Source organism: Haematobia irritans, chromosome 1 (assembly GCF_050003625.1).
Source record: "Haematobia irritans isolate KBUSLIRL chromosome 1, ASM5000362v1, whole genome shotgun sequence".
Taxonomy (NCBI): Eukaryota; Metazoa; Arthropoda; class Insecta; order Diptera; family Muscidae; genus Haematobia; species Haematobia irritans.
The window spans coordinates 37,999,713-38,017,748 of NC_134397.1; the positions used below are offsets into that span (position 1 = coordinate 37,999,713).

General features: G+C 30.3%; 2 protein-coding genes across 5 annotated transcripts in view; both read right to left on the reverse strand.

Moving 5' to 3' along the window:
- Window positions 1-147: 147 nt before the first annotated feature.
- Obp84a (Odorant-binding protein 84a) lies at window positions 148-7,460 on the reverse strand. 3 transcript variants are annotated; one of them, XM_075289857.1, is made up of 4 exons: window positions 7,150-7,460; window positions 1,548-1,609; window positions 1,027-1,134; window positions 148-345 (listed from the first exon to the last, which is right to left on the reverse strand). In XM_075289857.1, exons 1-4 carry the CDS (start codon window positions 7,421-7,423, stop codon window positions 322-324), a joined length of 468 nt encoding a protein of 155 aa, XP_075145972.1. In that variant the 5' UTR covers window positions 7,424-7,460; the 3' UTR covers window positions 148-321. The 3 variants fall into 3 exon arrangements, with proteins under 3 accessions (XP_075145972.1, XP_075145971.1, XP_075145970.1); XM_075289856.1 differs by having other exon boundaries at window positions 1,008-1,134; XM_075289855.1 differs by lacking the exon at window positions 148-345 and adding an exon at window positions 576-790 and having other exon boundaries at window positions 1,008-1,134.
- A 4,390-nt stretch (window positions 7,461-11,850) lies between these two features.
- Window positions 11,851-18,036, reverse strand: part of Gld (Glucose dehydrogenase) — a 114,136-nt gene continuing 107,950 nt past the window's right edge. For both annotated transcript variants that reach the window (XM_075289858.1, XM_075289859.1), the window contains exons 6-7: window positions 12,817-13,148; window positions 11,851-12,756 (exon numbers count right to left, since the gene is read on the reverse strand). In XM_075289858.1, the coding sequence (XP_075145973.1) occupies window positions 11,944-12,756; window positions 12,817-13,148 (1,145 nt within the window). In that variant the 3' untranslated portion in view covers window positions 11,851-11,943. The remainder of the gene's footprint in view (window positions 12,757-12,816; window positions 13,149-18,036) is intronic.

An 18,036-nucleotide genomic window follows, 5' to 3' on the forward strand; every position in this document is an offset into this window, starting at 1 on the left:
GAAAACACTGTGAACCCCAATAAATACTTTGCCGTGACCATCTTATAAAATCCAATACACATCATCATCGAAATGGCTTTTTGTCATTTTAACCTCTGGTTAGATTGGAAGTATTTATAATTTTGATATCCATATAAAAAATTAAAAAAAGTTTACAGAATTTTATTTAATCATTGGCATTACACACTGCTAATATTATTCATTTTTTGTTTTATAATTTTAAAATAACAAAATTTTATGTAGATGTTTGCAGCGGTGGTGGTTAATTTCGTGCATCGACCAGGGCCCTAATTGTCAAACATTTTGCTATAGCATAAGCTCTTACACATGGATTTTTTTCTTCAGCTGAAATGAAAAACACAAAAATACAGAAATATTGAAATATTTAGGAGCACAAATGCTACGCTAGAAATATTTTTTTTTATTTATTTAGAGAAGTACACAATTTTTTTTTTAATTAAACTATGTGACTAACATTGTAAGGTATGAAGTTAATTCTTATCATAAATACATATTAAAGTATTATTATTAAAAAATTTAAGAAAAAGAAAAATAGTAAAACGAAAACAATTAAACTAAATACAATTAACCCCTATTTTCATGAAGCTCCGTTAGTGTTCCGTTAGCTAACGAACTTTTAAACTGTACTATGGACATATCTGTCATTTTGCCTATATATTCCAGATGCCAGTTAGAAATTTAACTGCCGAAAATTTTTCAGTTAAAGTTGACCGAAGAGAAGATATTTGCAATTTACTTTCTGTTAACTGGCAGTTAAAGCCAAACGGAGCTACAAGAAAATGGCCGTAAAATTGATAATAGCATTGAAATATTTTAAGTGGGTGCATAATGAACAATGTTATTTATAAGTTAAAACTTATAAATATTTTATTGTGGGTGCATAATGAACAATGTTATTTATAAGTTAAAACTTATATATATTGTTTTGTTTAGACTAATTTGACTTGATTGAAACCTGCTCAAGTATCATCATATGGCGTACTTACCACCTTCATTTTCACACACCTCTAATGAGTCCCCGGTAGCGGGCCAAATATTCGTTTGGATACGTGCTCTATTTAGTTTCCAATTTTCTATAATACCAGCTTTCTCGTAAAAACAACGAATAAAACACTGAACGAATAAAATCAGAGCCTCTTTAGAGTTATCGATTATTTATATAACATCCCAGCAAAAAATATTTCAGCAGTAAAATTTAGTTGCACTTTTTGGTATACAATCAAACTAGTTTATGATCATTCGTTTACGTTATTGCAACCAATTCATGCAGTATAGATGCGCGAAAGGTAGTACTGTTTTCCTTCATACCAATAACAATATTGCTCACATCTGAGCAATATTTCTATTAAAATGAGCAATTATAACAGCGCTATATAGAAGCTGCTCTAAATCGGGACATCGCCCACAAAAATCAGCGCTGATTCGGTTGTTTTGTAAGCAGTTGGTACTGCCTCTCTCCCTTACAATCCTGCTGAAATAGTGCTCCATTTTTTGCTGGGATATATGTTAGGAGGTTTATATCTTACCATTCCCGTCTTATCCAACACATTCGGTAAATCTGCAGTAGTATTAAAAGTTATATAGTGATCTGGAATGCAAAAGAGAAATATATACAAATTCTAGTATATATTTGTCTAAGCCATAATAATGAAACCACAAAGAAGTAAACAAGTAATCTTTACAGGATTTTGAAGTAGTTGATTGGGGGACTACTAGACCGAAACTGTGCTTGACTGCTCCGTTGTGGTTTCGGTGGCGCATGGGCATAAAGGGTGATACTGTCAAAATTTGGTCAAGGGAAAACGCGTGTAAATCTGTGAAATCGTTTATTTAAAAAATCAAATTAAATTTCTTTTTCAAGTTCAATTAGTATAAAATTCAGGAAAAATATTCAGTTAGGCTTTCGCTTTTCCAAATCCGAATTGCCGGACCTCACGCTTGACACCTGCCATCAGATTTTGTACAGCCACCTTGTCCACCTTCTTCGCCGCAGAAAGCCAGTTTGCCTTGAACTGCTGCTCGTCATTAGCAGTTTTTTTGGTCTTCTTTAGGTTCCGCTTGACAATAGCCCAGTATTTCTCAATTGGGCGGAGCTCTGGCGTGTTGGGAGGGTTCTTGTCCTTAGGAACCAACTGCACGTTGTTGGCGGCGTACCACTCCATGGCCTTTTTACCGTAATGGCAAGATGCCAAATCCGGCCAAAACAGTACGGAACAACCGTGTTTCTTCAGGAAAGGCAACAGACGTTTATTCAAACACTCTTTCACGTAAATTTCTTGGTTGACAGTCCCGGAAGCTATGAAAATGCGGCTTTTCAAGCCACAGGTACAGATGGATTGCCAAACCAGATATTTCTTTGCGAACTTTGACAGTTTTATGTTCTTGAAAATATCTGCTACCTTTCCCCTTCCTTTTGCCGTATAAAACTCCTGTCCCGGAAGCTGCTTGTAGTCGGCTTTGACGTAGGTTTCGTCGTCCATTACCACGCAGTCAAACTTCGTCAGCATCGTCGTGTACAGCATCCGGGATCGCGCTTTGGTCGTCGTATTTTGTTTATCATCGCGATTTGGAGTCACTACCTTCTTGTAAGTCGATAGTCCGGCTCGTTTTTTAGTTCGATGCATGGTTGTAGACGGTACACCCAGCTTATTTGCGGCATCTCGGAGAGAGAGGCTAGTGTTTCGCTTGAAACTACCGGCAACTCTCTTTGTCGTCTCAGCGGCTTCCGGTTTTCGATTTCCCCCCGATCCAGACTTTCTGGCTGTCGACAAACGTTCCCCAAACACTTTAATTACATTTGTAACGGTTGATTTGGCAACTTTTAGCGATTTTGCCAGCTTTGCGTGCGAGTAGCTCGGATTTTCGGGATGCGCGAGCAAAATTTTGATACGCTGCTCTTCTTGCTTGGACGGCATTTTGACAACTGAAGAGTGAATTCCAAAATCAAAATAGGACCAACATTCTACATACACACACCTTCAAAATGAGGGGTGTTCAGGTTTTTTATATGCAAAATTGAAAGAAATACGTCAAGTTTATATTGACCAAATTTTGACCGTATCACCCTTTATACCACACATTTCAGTGGATCGACTTAGAAAAGCTTATAAATGCTCAGAAATGTCACCAGGATAACTGAGATATTCACACCTATTTATGGCCCTTAATACCTCTAGATTTCTAATTTCATTCAAATCGGACATAAACTACGGACTTTAGATGACCAAGAAGTCAAATCGGGTATTCGGCTCATTTGTCGTTTTAAAATACCTCTAGATTTCTAATTTCAAGCAACTCGGATCTGTCATCGTTTGATATGGGTTCTATATATAATTAAGAAACGACATGGACCAAGTCTTACACGATTATCAGAAATCATATACTGACTTCACATTTCGACTAGATAAATTTGGATACATTTTTTCATGGTTTTTTTTTGAGGCATATATTTTTGTATCAAATACTAAATTTCAACCGGTTCGAATAAAATCTGGGTTGGGGGTTATATATAATTAAGGACCCATGAGGACCAATTTCTTTTAGAAGACGTGTACTAACATGACCTTCCAAATTTCAATCGGGTCGTATAAGACTTTCTCTTTTAGAAGGTTCCAGAAGTCAAATCTGGAGATCGGAATTTTAGTCAAAGCTTGGTTATAAGCTGAAATCAAAACAATAATAATTAAATTATATTTTGAAAAAATATTTTATTTTCTATAGAAATAAAATTTTGGCAAAATTTTCCATAGAAATAAAATGTTGGCAAAATTTTCTACAGAAATAAAATTTTGGCAAAATTTTCTATATAGAAATAAAATTTTGGCAAAATTGTCTATATACACCCAGAAAAAAGGGGCTCTAATGCCAACTGAACTTTATTTTAGTTCATGACGATTAGTTGGTTTTGGTTAAATTTTACTCAATATGAGTAAATGTTCCTTATTTGAATAATTTTTTGCTAACTTTAATGAGGTGAACTAAAAATAAGAAAAAATGTTATATACAAATATAGTGTAAAATTTTACTAAAAAATAAATTAGTTCATATTTTCCTAAATTGGTAGGAGTTTGCTTAAATTGAGTTTATAAGTCTCCCAAACGAGTAAATTTGACTTGAACTTCGTACAGCTGTCTTGAACTTCGTACAGCGCTAAAGACATTTTAACCATTTTTAAATCCATTTTTTCCTTTCAACATATGAAATTTTTTTAAACGACAGAAACAAAAATTAATTATTTTTAAAAAATTTTGTTCAATTTGACAAAAAGTATTAACTTATTGGTAACGTGTTGCAATTAGAAAACTATTTTGGTTAACATTTTCTAAAATATACCTACATTTTCTTCCACGGTGGGTTCACTTTTTTTTTGGGTGTGGAAATAAATTTTTGGCAAAATTTTCTATATAGAAATATATTTTTTTGGCAAAATTTTCCATATAGAAATAAAATTTTGGCAAAGTTTTCTATATAGAAATAAAATTTTGGCAAAATTTTCTATAGAAATAAAATTTTTGCAAGATTTTCAATAGAAATATTTTTTTTTTGCAAAATTTTATATAGAAATAATATTTTGGCAAAATTTTCTATAAAAATAATAGTTTGCCAAAATTTTTTATTGAAATAAAATTTTGGCAAAATTTTCTACACAAATAAAATGTTGGCAAGATTTTCAATAGAAATATTTTTTTTTGCCAAATTTTATATAGAAATAATATTTTGGCAAAATTTTCTATAAAAATAATAGTTTGGCAAAATTTTTTATTGAAATAAAATTTTGGCAAAATTTTCTACATAAATAAAATGTTGGCAAAATTTTCCATAGAAATAAATTTTGCCATGTATTATTTCTATAGAAATGTTTGGCAAAATTTTCAATAAAAATAAAATTTTGACAAAATTTTCTATAGAAATAAAATTTTGGCAAAAATTTCTATAGAAATAAATTTGTGGCAAAATTATTTATAGTAATAAAAGTTTGCAAAATTTTTTTATAGAAATAAAATTTTGGCAAAATTTTCCATAGAAATAAAAATTTGCAAAATTTTCCATAAAAATAAAATTTGCAAAATTTTCTATAAAATTAAAATTTTGGCAAAATTTTCTACAGAAATAAAATTTTGACAAAATTTTCTATAGAAATAAAAATTTTGGCAAAATTTTCAATAGAGATAAATTTTTGGCAAAAATTTCTATAGAAATAAAATTTTGGCAAAATGTTCCATAAAAATAACATTTTTTATAGAAATAAAATTTTGGCGAAACTTTCTATAGAAAAAAAAAATTGGCGAAACTTTCTATAGAAAAAAGAAATTTTCTTGTTAAATTTTCTCTAAATTGTAGTTGCTTATACAGGGTGGCCCAAAAAAGACTGAAGGGTTAAAAATGGTTATATCTTTTTTGTTTTTAATATTTTTTTTTGTCTTTTGAAGGTTATTTACTGGTTTTTGGAGATAAATCATGGCTACATATGATGTGCAGCAACGCGTGCAAATCACTCAATATTTTTATTCTTCTGGAAGCCAGAGAAAATTATAACTTTTTACAATCTTATAATGAGCAATGAAGCTCATTTACACTTAAATGGCTATGTAAACAAACAAAATTGTAGATTTTGGGGCACTCAAAATCCTAGGGCATTACATCAGCGTGAATTACACCCCGCCAGATTTACTGTTTGGTACGGTGTTATGGCTGATAAAATTATCGGTCCAGAAACGGTTAACGGGGCTCTGTATAGGACTATGATAGACAATTTTTTGCGTCCACATGTTGAGAATAATCAAACCATATGGTTCCAGCAAGATGGAGCAACTGCGCATACAAATAAAAACAAAAAAAATAGAGTTATGTTTAATCCTTCAGTCCTTTTTGGGCCACCCTGTATATTGTAAGTAGTAACCATGTTTGCAATACCATACGGCCTACATCAAAACAACAATCAGTGGTGCAATGTTTAGCATGCCCGCCTGGCATACACAATGTCGTGGGTTCGATTCCTGCTTCGACCGAACACCAAAAAGTTTTTAAGCGGTGGATTATCCCACCTCAGTAATGCTGGTGACATTTCTGAGGGCTTAAAAGCTTCTATAAGTGGTTTCACTGCAATGTGGAACGCCGTTCGGATTCGGCTATAAAAAGGAGGACCCTTGTTATTGAGCTTAACATGGAATCGGGCAGCACTCAGTGATAAGACAGAAGTTCACCAGTGTGGTATCACAATAGTCTAAGTGAGCCTGATACATCGGGCTGCCACCTAACCTAACCTACATCAAACCAACTACTTGTAATAAGTTTCAAGCCTATAGTTTGTTTCGTTTTCGGTAGAAGCGTGATTTCAACCGACAAACGGAGGGTTAGAATTTCATTACGATCAAGCTTATATATTTATTGGGATGTTAGAACAATATTTCGATGTAATACTAAGGGTCTTATCACAAAAAATTTCTATAGAAATAAAAGGCAAATTTTTCTTCATAAATAAAATTTTGGCAAAAATTTCAATAGAAATAAAATGTTGGCAAAAATTTCTATAGAAATATATTTTTGGTAAAAAGTTTCTACAGAAATAAAATTTTGGCAAAATTTTCTATAGAAATTAATTTTGCCAAAAAGAATTTCTATGGATATTTTTAGCAAAATTTCCAATAGAAATAAAATTTTGGCAACATTTTCAATAGAAATAAAATTCTGGCAACATTTTCTATAGAAATAAATTTTTTGCAAAATTTTCTATAGACATAAAAATTTGCAAAATGTTCTATAGAAATTAAAATTTGGCAAATTTTTCTATAGAAATAAAATTCTGGCAAAGTATTCTACAGAACTGAAAGTTTGGCAAAATTTTCTATAGAAAAAAAGTTAGCAAAATGAGATTTTCTTGTTAAATTTTCTCTAAATTGTGGTTGCTTATATATTGCAAGGGGCAACCGTGTTAGCAATACCATCCGGCATACATCAAAACAACTACTTGCAATAAATTTCAAGCTTATAGTTTCGTTCGGAAGTTAGCTTTATTTCAACCGACGAATCACAGTTTCTATTACTATATTTTTAGTCATCATTATTCGATCAAGTGTTTTTTTATCGCCAACATGATTCAGCATAATGACCAAAACATTTTTAACTTACCCATAGGTATAGAAAAACTCGAATTGCATAGGGCCACAAGTTCTTCAAAATCGATTATATTTGGATCGATGGTTGTTTTTACATAGGTTTCCGGTTCCATAGTAGTAACATATTCCTTTTCTATTAAAGCTGCCTGAGTGCGTAAAAATGTCTCTTCACTCGTTATGTATATATCGCCATTATTTTTTGGTCTTTCAACTGTTGACCAAACTTTTTGAATTAATGTTGAATATAGAATGCAAACAAATATTACCAAATACCAATCGAAAGGCATATTCTATACAACTTAACTTTTCGATGAGACATTTAAAAATAAACTACAATTGTTTGAGGTGTGGATATTTTTATAGACCACTTCCATGATTATTATACACAACATGCAATCAAAATCGTGTGTTTTTTTTTAATAAAATTATCATTTATTTATTATTGTATAGTTAAATATTTGTATAAATACTAAATAGATGAGTTTTTTATTTACTATTAAGTAATATATTTTGTTTACTATAATTGATTTTATTACAAATATTACAGTTAATAATTTTAAATCAATTTTAAATGGTATAATTAAATTTGTATTATTTGTTACTATAGTTAACTATGTGTTTGTTGTTTTTTTTATTATTACATAATAGTATAAACAAATATATATTTTTTTTGTGAACTCGTTTAGCTATTAGAGGAAGGAGAATAAAAGCATACTGAATGAGATATAATACTTAAAAAGGAATTTATATATGGTAATATATATTTTTATACAAATTATAGAAAATATTAATAGTTTTATTAGTAGTTTCTCATTTTTTTATGGGAATATGTAAATATAAACAAAAATTGTTTACATCAATAGCTGAGCTATCATATTATATATTCACAATACATAATAATCTTGTAGGAGAATAGAAAAATAGTAGTGAGAACAGCTGAGTGTTGCCAGGTTGGGGGATTTTCTCTTCAATTTTAGAGCGGTTTTCACGTTTGGTACTTTCTATATTTGGTCGAATTCGGGGGTAAAAATACCTTATACAGCTTCTGTTTAAAGGTAACGGGAACACGATTGTCACTCGATCTACAAATTATCTACCAAATTAGGAGAAAATTCTGCCAAAAAATTAAAAAAAAAATATTCTGTAGATTTTTTTTCAAAGTTTTATTTCTATAGAAAATTTTGTTAAAATTTTATGTCTATATATAATTTTGTCAAAATTTTATTTCTATAGAAAATTTTGTCAAAATTTTATTTTTATAGAAAATTTTGTTAGAATTTTATTTTTATAGAAAAATTTTGTCAACATTTTATTTCTATAGAAAATGTTGTCAAAATTTTATGTCTATACATAATTTTGTCAAAATTTTATTTCTATAGAAAATTTTCTCCAAATTTTATTTCTATAGAAAATTTTCTCCAAATTTTATTTCTATAGAAAATTCTGTCAAAATTTTATTTCTATAGAAAATTTTGTGAAAATTTTATTTCTATAGAAAATTTTGTCAACATTTTAATTCTATAGAAAATTTTCTCCAAATTTTATTTCTATAGAAAATTTTCTCCAAATTTTATTTCTATAGAAAATTTTCTCCAAATTTTATTTCTATAGAAAATTCTGTCAAAATTTTATTTCTATAGAAAATTTCGTCAAAATTTTATTTCTATAGAAAATTTTGTCAAAATTTTATTTCTATAGAAAATTTTGACAAAATTTTATTTATATAGAAAATTTTGTTAACATTTTTTTCTATAGAAAATTTTGTCAAAAATTTATTTTTCTATAGAAAATTTTGTCAAAATTTTATTTCTATAGAAAATGTTTGGAGAGGAATACATTGGAAAATCTACCAAAACATCGAACTGTGGCAACCGTGAAATATAGAACAATTTTGTAGTTTATTTTTTTTATGGGAATATGTAAATAGAAACAATACATAATAATCTTGTAGGAGAAAAGAAAAATAGTAGTGTTGCCAGGTTGGGGGATTTTCTCTCCAATTTTAGAGGGTTTTTCACGTTTGGTATTTTTTATATTTGGTCGAATTTGGGGATAAAAATGCCTTATACAGCTTCTGTTTAAAGGTAACGGGAACACGGTTGTCACTGGAGCTACAAATTATCTACCAAATTAGGAGAAAATTCTGCCAAAAAAACAAAAAAAAAAAATTTGTTCTGTAGATTTTTTTTTCAAAGTTTTATTTCTATAGAAAATTTTGTTAAAAATTTATTCTATAGAAAATTTTGTCAAAATTTTATTTTTGTAGAAAATTTTTGTTAAAATTTTATTTTTTTAGAAAATTATTGTTAAAATTTTATTTTTATAGAAAAATTTGTCAAAATTTTATTTTTATAGAAAATTTTGTCAAAATTTTATGTCTATAGAAAATTTTGTCAAAATTTTATTTCTATAGAAAATTTTGTCAAAATTTTAATTCTATAGAAAATTTTGTCAAAATTTTATTTCTATAGAAAATTTTGTTAACATTTTATTTCTATAGAAAATTTTGTCAAAATGTTATTTCTAAAGAAAATTTTGTTAAAATTTTATTTTTATAGAAAATTTTGTCAAAATTTTATTTCTATGGAAAATTTTGTTAAAATTTTATTTTTATAGAAGATGTTTCCAAATTTTATTTCTATAGAAAATTTTGTCAAAATTTTATTTATATAGAAAATTTTGTTAAAATTTTATTTCTATAGAAGATTTTGTCAAAATTTTATTTCTATAGAAAATGTTGTTAAAATTTTATTTTTATAGAAAAATGTGTAAAAATGTTATTTCTATAGAAAATTTTGTCAAAATTTTATTTCTATAGAAAAATTTGCCAAAATTGTATGTCTATAGAAAATTTTGTCAAAATATTAATTCTATAAAAAATTTTGTCAAAATTTTATTTTTATAGAAAATTTTGTTAAAATTTTATTTTTATAGAAAAATTTGTCCAAATTTTATTTTTATTGAAAAATTTGTAAAAATTTTATTTTTATTGAAAAATTTGTCAAAATTTTATTTCTATAGAAAATTTTTTAAAAATATTATTTCTATAGAAAATTTTGTCAAAATTTTATTTCTATAGAAAATTTTGTCAAAATTTTATTTTTATAATTTTTTTTTTATAGAAAATTTTGTCAACATTTCATTTCTATAGAATATTTTGTCATAATTTTATTTCTATAAAAAATTTTGTCAAAATTTTATTTCTATAGAAAATTTTGTTAAAATTTTATTTCTAGAGAAAGTTTTTACAAAATTTTATTTATATAGAAAATTTTGTTAAAATTTTTTTCTATAGAAAATTTTGTCAAAATTATTTCTATAAAAAATGTTTGGAGAGGAATACAGTGCAAAATCTACCAAAACATCAAGAATTCTACCAATCCACCAACTGTGGCAACCGTGAAATATAGAACAATTTTGTAGTATTTTTTGGGAAGATTTAAAATTTGCTTGACACCACTTCTGTTACAATATTGTAATATGTTCAGAATATTAATAAGCAAAGAGAGGCAGTATCAGTTCTACAACAGTAATATTTTTGTTCTCTAAATGCAAATTCGAACTTCATGTTGTACGATTACCCAGCAAAAAAGCTTTGCCAAAAAAGTAGTGAAAATATTTTTTTTTGGATCCAGAAGTGGCGCAAAATTGGCGCAGAATTTAACATGGGCTTGTCATTAGACGGATGCCCACCATTTCAACAGCCGTTGCATCGCTACTTAACACTCTGTAGCTGACGTCGTCAGACACCACAAAATACATGCATATCTTCCTAAAGTACGAAACATCGATCTCTCCGCTCCCAGTACCTTTTTTCTTTATGCTCGAACATTTAGATTTTATTGCTTAATAACCATATGTTTTTATGGAAAATATGGCTAAAAACTTTTTGATCCGAAATTTTAACGTAGGATATCAGTTTAGAAATGAGGTCTACTTGACCCCACGTCAGTTATATTGTTAAAATTAGAACACCTCAGCCACAGAGGGTTAAGGTGGGATTTGGATGTGAATTGAAAAATTTTGCGATATTTTGCCAAATATATATATTTTTTAATTTTCAATGCATTTTTATAATTTTTAATATATAAAGTGCTCGAATTGTATATTTACTGCTTTGCTTATTTATGACACTTTACAACTTTTAATTTCATGTTATTCAACAAATTAGTCACAATAAATTTCTATTGTGAATCGAGGAAACGTCACTTTATCAAAATGCAATCTGGCACAACTGACGCGCTTTGCACCGATAAGATGTTCTGGATAGAATGATATTGTGAATAGCTCATAGAGATATTTAATCGAGGGCTAAAAGAAAACAGACCTAATAATAGATTTTCAGAAGAAAAAAAAAACAAATACGTTGTGTGTACTTTGCCGAAGAATTAAGCTATTATACGACAAGGTTAAACAAAAATTTTTGTAACTTGTAGTCTATCCTCTGGCCAATTGCCTACTAGTCTGAATAACATAGCAACATTTCTTGTCTACTATTTAGACTCCTACTCAAAAAAGTGATAACTCAAGCATACAAAGGAAATATGAATTGTATCTACAAAACAGAAGAGCAACAGTGAACTATAGAGTAGATAGTTAATATTAGTGGCGAAGGATAAAATGAAATTTAATACAAACAGGATATTCGAAAATTCACAATCAATTCTTGTTCTCAATAAAAATATCAAATAAGGCCTAAATAGAAGTAAATACATTTAATTTTTTTTTTTTGTATTTGTTTTTCTTTCTTTTTTTTCATTGAATATTATTAAACTACTCTATGCAGCGTCCACGTTGCATCCAATCGTCAGACTTTAGCACCCCAGGCCCGTTTAATCATGTACACACCCTTTTCCGCAATCATTACAGCTGGGGCATGTGTATTGCCCGCTGTCACTTTGGGCATAATACTAGTGTCCATTACCCTGAGACCTCGTATACCATGTACCCTTAATTCATGGTCTACCACTGCCATAGGATCATGAGCTGGACCCATTTTACAAGAGCCTGCTTGATGATTTTCAGGTCCAGTATTTTGACGTACAGCACATTCCCAATAGGCATCTGAACCGAATTGCATAGCCTCACAACCTTGGACCACAGTACGATCCAATCGCATTCCGTATTGTTTCAGTGGTGATGTTTGTGATAGTTTTATGGCAAATTTAATACCCTCCACCAGAACCTTAACATCTCGTTCATCAGTTAAATAATTTGCAAATATACGTGGCGGAGCCAAAGGATCATTTGAAGCCAAGGTTATGTAGCCCCGTGATTTGGGATTTAAAACAGCTGGGAAAATTTGTATACTACGAGAATTGTTCGATAATAGCTCTCCCACTTGTCCTGTTCGGGCACAACTGGCCAAATAGCCCCCAAAGTAGAATTGAAGATCGGGTACACCTGGTTTGTCGGCAAAACGAGTAGCCAATTTGGCAGTGACATCTGATATACCGGTTCCAGACATAAGACCATCGCGGAACAATAGATATTCCATAGCAGTGGCCCAATTTAAGGGGGCCGTATCGGCATCATCAATAAAGAAATTGGTAAAATATGCCACATGATTATGTAAATTTTTACCAACTCCTGGCAGATCATGGATGGGACGAACATTAACCTAAATTAAGAATACTGTAGATTAGAATCGAACGTTCGTGTATCACTAGAAGTCTCTTACCTTTTCCAAATCTTCTCGGGGACCAATACCACTCAATAGTAAAATTTGTGGTGAATTAACAGCACCTCCGCTAACAATAACTTCTTTCTTTACCATAATTTTACGCATACTACCGAATTGATCACTGACCTCAACTCCCAAAACTGTTTTGGTACCAGGATGTATTAGGACTTTTGTGGCCGTTGTATTTAAGAGAATATGTAAATTATTGCGCATGCGAGCAGGTCGAATAAAGGAACGTGCTGAACTGTAACGTATACCATTGCGTGAGGTCATTTGGGCAATCATAAAACCAGTCGAATTATAACCATTCAAGTCGTGAACAGCATACCCTAAAGGAAAAAAAGAAAATTTTGAAAAATTACCATCTTATGATAAAATTATGTCTGAAATCTCCTCAAAACAGGTTCTGAATCAATGAGTTTCAGTACATTTGCAATGGGGGAAATATTAGTTCTGCCTTTGTAAATTTAATAGCCTATTCACACTGAGTACGAAATCCTCATAGATTTCAGTATATTTTAATTGGGGAAATGCCAGATGGCCTGCGTTGATATCAGCCTAACATAAAAATTAGAAATAAATTTTCACAAAATTTTCTACCAAAATAAAATTTTGACAAAATTTTCTATAGATATAAAATTTTGACAAATTTTTCTATAGATATAAAATTTTGACAAATTTTTCTATAAAAAAATTGACAAAATTTTCAACAAAAAATGTTGACAGAATTTGCTATAGAAATACAATTTTGACAAAATTTTCATCTGAAATAAAATTTTACAAAATCTTTATCTGAAATAAAATTTTCCCAAAATTTTCTATAGAAATAAAATTTTAACAAAGTTTTCTATAAAAATAAAATTTTGACAAAATTTTCTATAGAAATAAAAATTTTCACAAAATTTTCTTTAGAAATAAAATTATTATAGATATAAAATTTTGACAAAATTTTCTATAGATATAAAACATTGACAAAATTTCTATAGAAATAAAATTTTGACAATTTCTATAGAAATAAGATTTTGACAAAATTTTCTACCGAAATAAAATTTTGGCAAAATTTTCTATAGATATAAAATTTTGACAAAATTTTCTATAGATATAAAATTTTAACATAATTTTCTATAGAAATAAAATGTTACCAAAGTTTACTATAAAAATAAAATTTTGACAAAATTTTCTGTAGAAATAAAATGTTGACAAAACTTTCTGAAGAAAAAACAAGTAAGGAAAGTCTAAAGTCGGACGGGGCCGACTATATTATACCCTGCACAACTTTATAGATCGAATTTTCGATACCATATCACATCCGTCAAATGTGTTTGGGGCTAAATATAAAGGTTTGTCCCAAATACATACATTTAAATATCACTCGATCTGGACAGAATTTGATAGACTTCTACAAAATCTATAGACTCAAAATTTAAGTCGGCTAATGCACTAGGGTGGAACACAATGTTAGTAAAAAAAATATGGGAAACATTTAAATATGAAGCAATTTTAAGGAAACTTCGCAAAAGTTTTTTTATGATTATCGCTCGATATATATGTATTTGATGATAAGGAAAATTACAGGCCTTTTTACAAGTTTTCGGCTAAGCAGAGGCGATTTTTAAAAGGAAAATGTTGGTATTTTGACAATTTTTGTCGAAATCAGAAAAACATATATGGGATCTATATCTAAATCTGAACCGATTTCAACCAAATTGCACACGCATAGCTACAATGCTAATTCTACTCCCTGTGCAAAATTTCAACTAAATCGGAGTAAAAAATTGGCCTCTGTTGTCATATGAGTATAAATCGGGCGAAAGCTATATATGGGAGCTATATATAAATCTGAGCCGATTTCAATCAAATTTGGCACGCATAGCTACAATGCTAAATCTACTCCCTGTGCAAAATTTCAACCAAATTGGGCCAAAACTCTGGCTATTAGAACCATATTAGTCCATATCGGGCGAAAGATATATATGGGAGCTATATCTAAATCTGAATCGATTTCAACCAAATTTGGCAAGCATAGCTATAATGCTAAATCTACTCCCTGTGCAAAATTTCAATCAAATTGGGCCAAAACTCTGGCTTTTAGGACCATATTAGTGCATATCGGGCGAAAGATATATATGGGAGCTATATCTAAATCTGAACCGATTTCAATCAAATTTTGCACACTTGACTATAGTACTAATTGTACTCCTAGTGCAAAATTTCAACCAAATTCGGCTAAAAATCTGGCTTCTGGGGCTATATAAGTCCATATCGGGCGAAAGGTATATATGGGAGCTATATCTAAATCTGAATCGATTTCAACCAAATTTGGCAAGCATAGCTTTAATGCTAAATCTACTCCCTGTGCAAAATTTCAACCAAATTGGCCCAAAACTCTGGCTTTTAGGACCATATTAGTGCATATCGGGCGAAAGATATATATGGGAGCTATATCTAAATCTGAACCGATTTCAATCAAATTTTGCACACTTGACTATAGTACTAATTGTACTCCTAGTGCAAAATTTCAACCAAATTCGGCTAAAAATCTGGCTTCTGGGGCCATATAAGTCCATATCGGGTGAAAGATATTTATGGGAGCTATATCTAAATCTGAACAGATTTCAATCAAATTTTGCACACTTCACTATACGACTAAGTGTTATGTTTGTACAAAATTTCAAGCAAATCGGTATAAAACTCTGGCTGCTGGGTCCATATTAGTGCATATCGGGCGAAAGATATATATGGGAGCTATTTCTTCCAAAATCAATAGGGTTATATTCTGACCCAAAATAGGAACATGTGCCAAATTTGCAGGCGATTGGACTTAAATTGCGACCTAGATTTTGATCACAAAAATGTGTTCACAGACAGACGGACGGACGGACGGACGGATGGACAGACGGACATGGTTATATCGACTCAGGGACCCACGCTGAGCATTATTGCCAAAGACATCATGTGTCTATCTCGTCTCCTTTTGGGTGTTACAAACATATGCCCTAACTTATAATACCCTGTTCCACAGTGTGGCGCAGGGTATAAAAAAAATAGAAATAAAATTTTCTTTAGAAATAAATTTATTATAAAATTTTCTATAGATATACAATTTTGACAAAATTTTCTATAGAAATAACATTTTGACAAAATTTTGATAGAAATACATTTTGACAAAATTTTCTATAGAAACAAAATTTTGACAAAATTTTCTATAGATATAAAGTTTTGACAAAATTTTCTACCGATATGAAATTTTGACAAAATTTTCTATAGAAATAAAATTTTAACAAAGTTTCCTATAAAAATAAAATTTTGATAAATTTTTCTATAGAAATAAAATTTTTACAAAATTTACTACAAAAATAAAATTTTGACAAAATTTTCTATAGATATAAAATTTTGACAAAATTTTCTATAGATATAAAATTTTACCAACATTTTCTATAAAAATATAATTTTGATAAAATTTTCTATAGAAATAAAATTTTGACAATATTTTCTGTAGAAATAAAATGTTGACAAAACTTACTTTGTAAAATATTTTTGGTAAGATTTTCTCCAAATATTGGTAGATTATTTTTGTATCAAGTTGCGACCGTGACTGTAATGGTTCGCATTATTTTAGTACGCGATCGATAACTTCTTATCTAGAAAGTGAGGAAGCGTAATATAGAATTGCATGTTTTTATACCCTCCACCATAGGAAGGGGGGTATATTAACTTTGTCATTCCGTTTGTAACACATCGAAATATTGATCTAAGACCCCATATACTTTATATATATTCTGGGTCGTGGTGAAATTCTGAGTCGATCTGAGCATGTCCGTCCGCCCGTCCGTTGGTTCACATCGGTCCAAAATTATATATAGCCCCCATATAAACCGATTCCCCAATTTGGCTTGCAGAGCCTCTAAGAGAAACAAATTTCATCCGATCCGGCTGAAATTTGGTACATGATGTTACTATATGGTCTCTAATGACCATGCAAAAATTGGTTCATATCGGTCCATAATTATATATAGGCCCCATATAAACCGATCCCCAGATTTGACCTCCGGAGCACCTTGGAAGACCAAAATTCATCTGATTCAGATGAAATTTGGTACGTGATGTTAATATATGGCCTAAAACACCCTTGCAAAAATTGGTCGATATCGGTCCATAATTATATATAGGCCCCATATAAACCGATCCCCAGATTTGACCTCCGGAGCACCTTGGAAGAGCAAAATTCTTCCCATTCGGTTGAAGTTTGGTATGTGTTGTTAGTATATGGTATCCAAAAACCATGCAGGAATTGGTTCCTATCAGTCCATAATTATATATAGCTCCCATATAAACCGATCGCCAGATTTGACCTCCGGTGCCTTTTGGAGAAGCAAAATTCATCCGATATGGTTGAAATTTGGTACGTGGTGGTAGTATATGACATTTAACAACCATGCCAAAAGTGGTCCATATCAGTCCATAATCATTTATAGCCCCCATATAAACCGATCCCGAGATTTGGTTTTGGAGCCTCTTGGAGGAGCAAATTTCATCCGAGTGAGTTGAAATTTGTGGATAACAGTCTTTCGTATGAGTTTCTACGCAATCCATGGTGGAGGGTACAAAAGATTCGGCCTGGCCGAACTTACGGCCATATATACTTGTTTCCGATTCAAACATTCTTGAAATTCAATGAAGTCGTTTTTTTTGACAATGGCTTTTACAAAATCAAGATTTTCTTCCATGTTGCCACATTTGAAAAAGACTATTAGCAAATAAGTTTGTTAAACACTTTTTCAAAATATTAAAATATTTTGTCAAAACTATTGTACCATAAATCTGATATCGGCTCAAAATTGTCTACACAAATGGTACTAAATTATTCGTGGGGGTACTACGGTACTGAAAAAGTTCTATTCTTCTGCATTTTTCATTCCTGGTCTGAACACTTGAGATTTGTAAAGAGATTTTGGTTCTAAATAGCAAGATTTCGTGTTTAGTCAGAACGTAGTATAAACAACCACCTTTTCAAATTCTACAATACAGCGGTGTACAACTGAAGTTTGATTTCTAAAACTTCAGTTTTTTGTAGTTATTTTCACTGTAGATGTATGCGTGCGCACATACATCCCCAGCGGCGTAAATCGAGAGCATTTTCGATTTAAAGCATTCACGGAGCCCTTATTTTAGGGGCAATACTCATACGATTAGATCTTATAAAATAATCCCTTTTGT

Coding starts and splice junctions, on each gene's coding strand:
- Obp84a (XM_075289855.1), bottom strand. CDS start 7,423: ATGCCTTTCGATTGGTATTTGGTAATATTTGTTTGCATTCTATATTCA. Junction 1,135..1,547: donor TGTTGGATAAGACGGGAATG/GTAAGATATAAA, acceptor TTATTCGTTCAG/TGTTTTATTCGTTGTTTTTA. Junction 791..1,007: donor GGTGTGTGAAAATGAAGGTG/GTAAGTACGCCA, acceptor ATTTTCTTGTAG/CTCCGTTTGGCTTTAACTGC.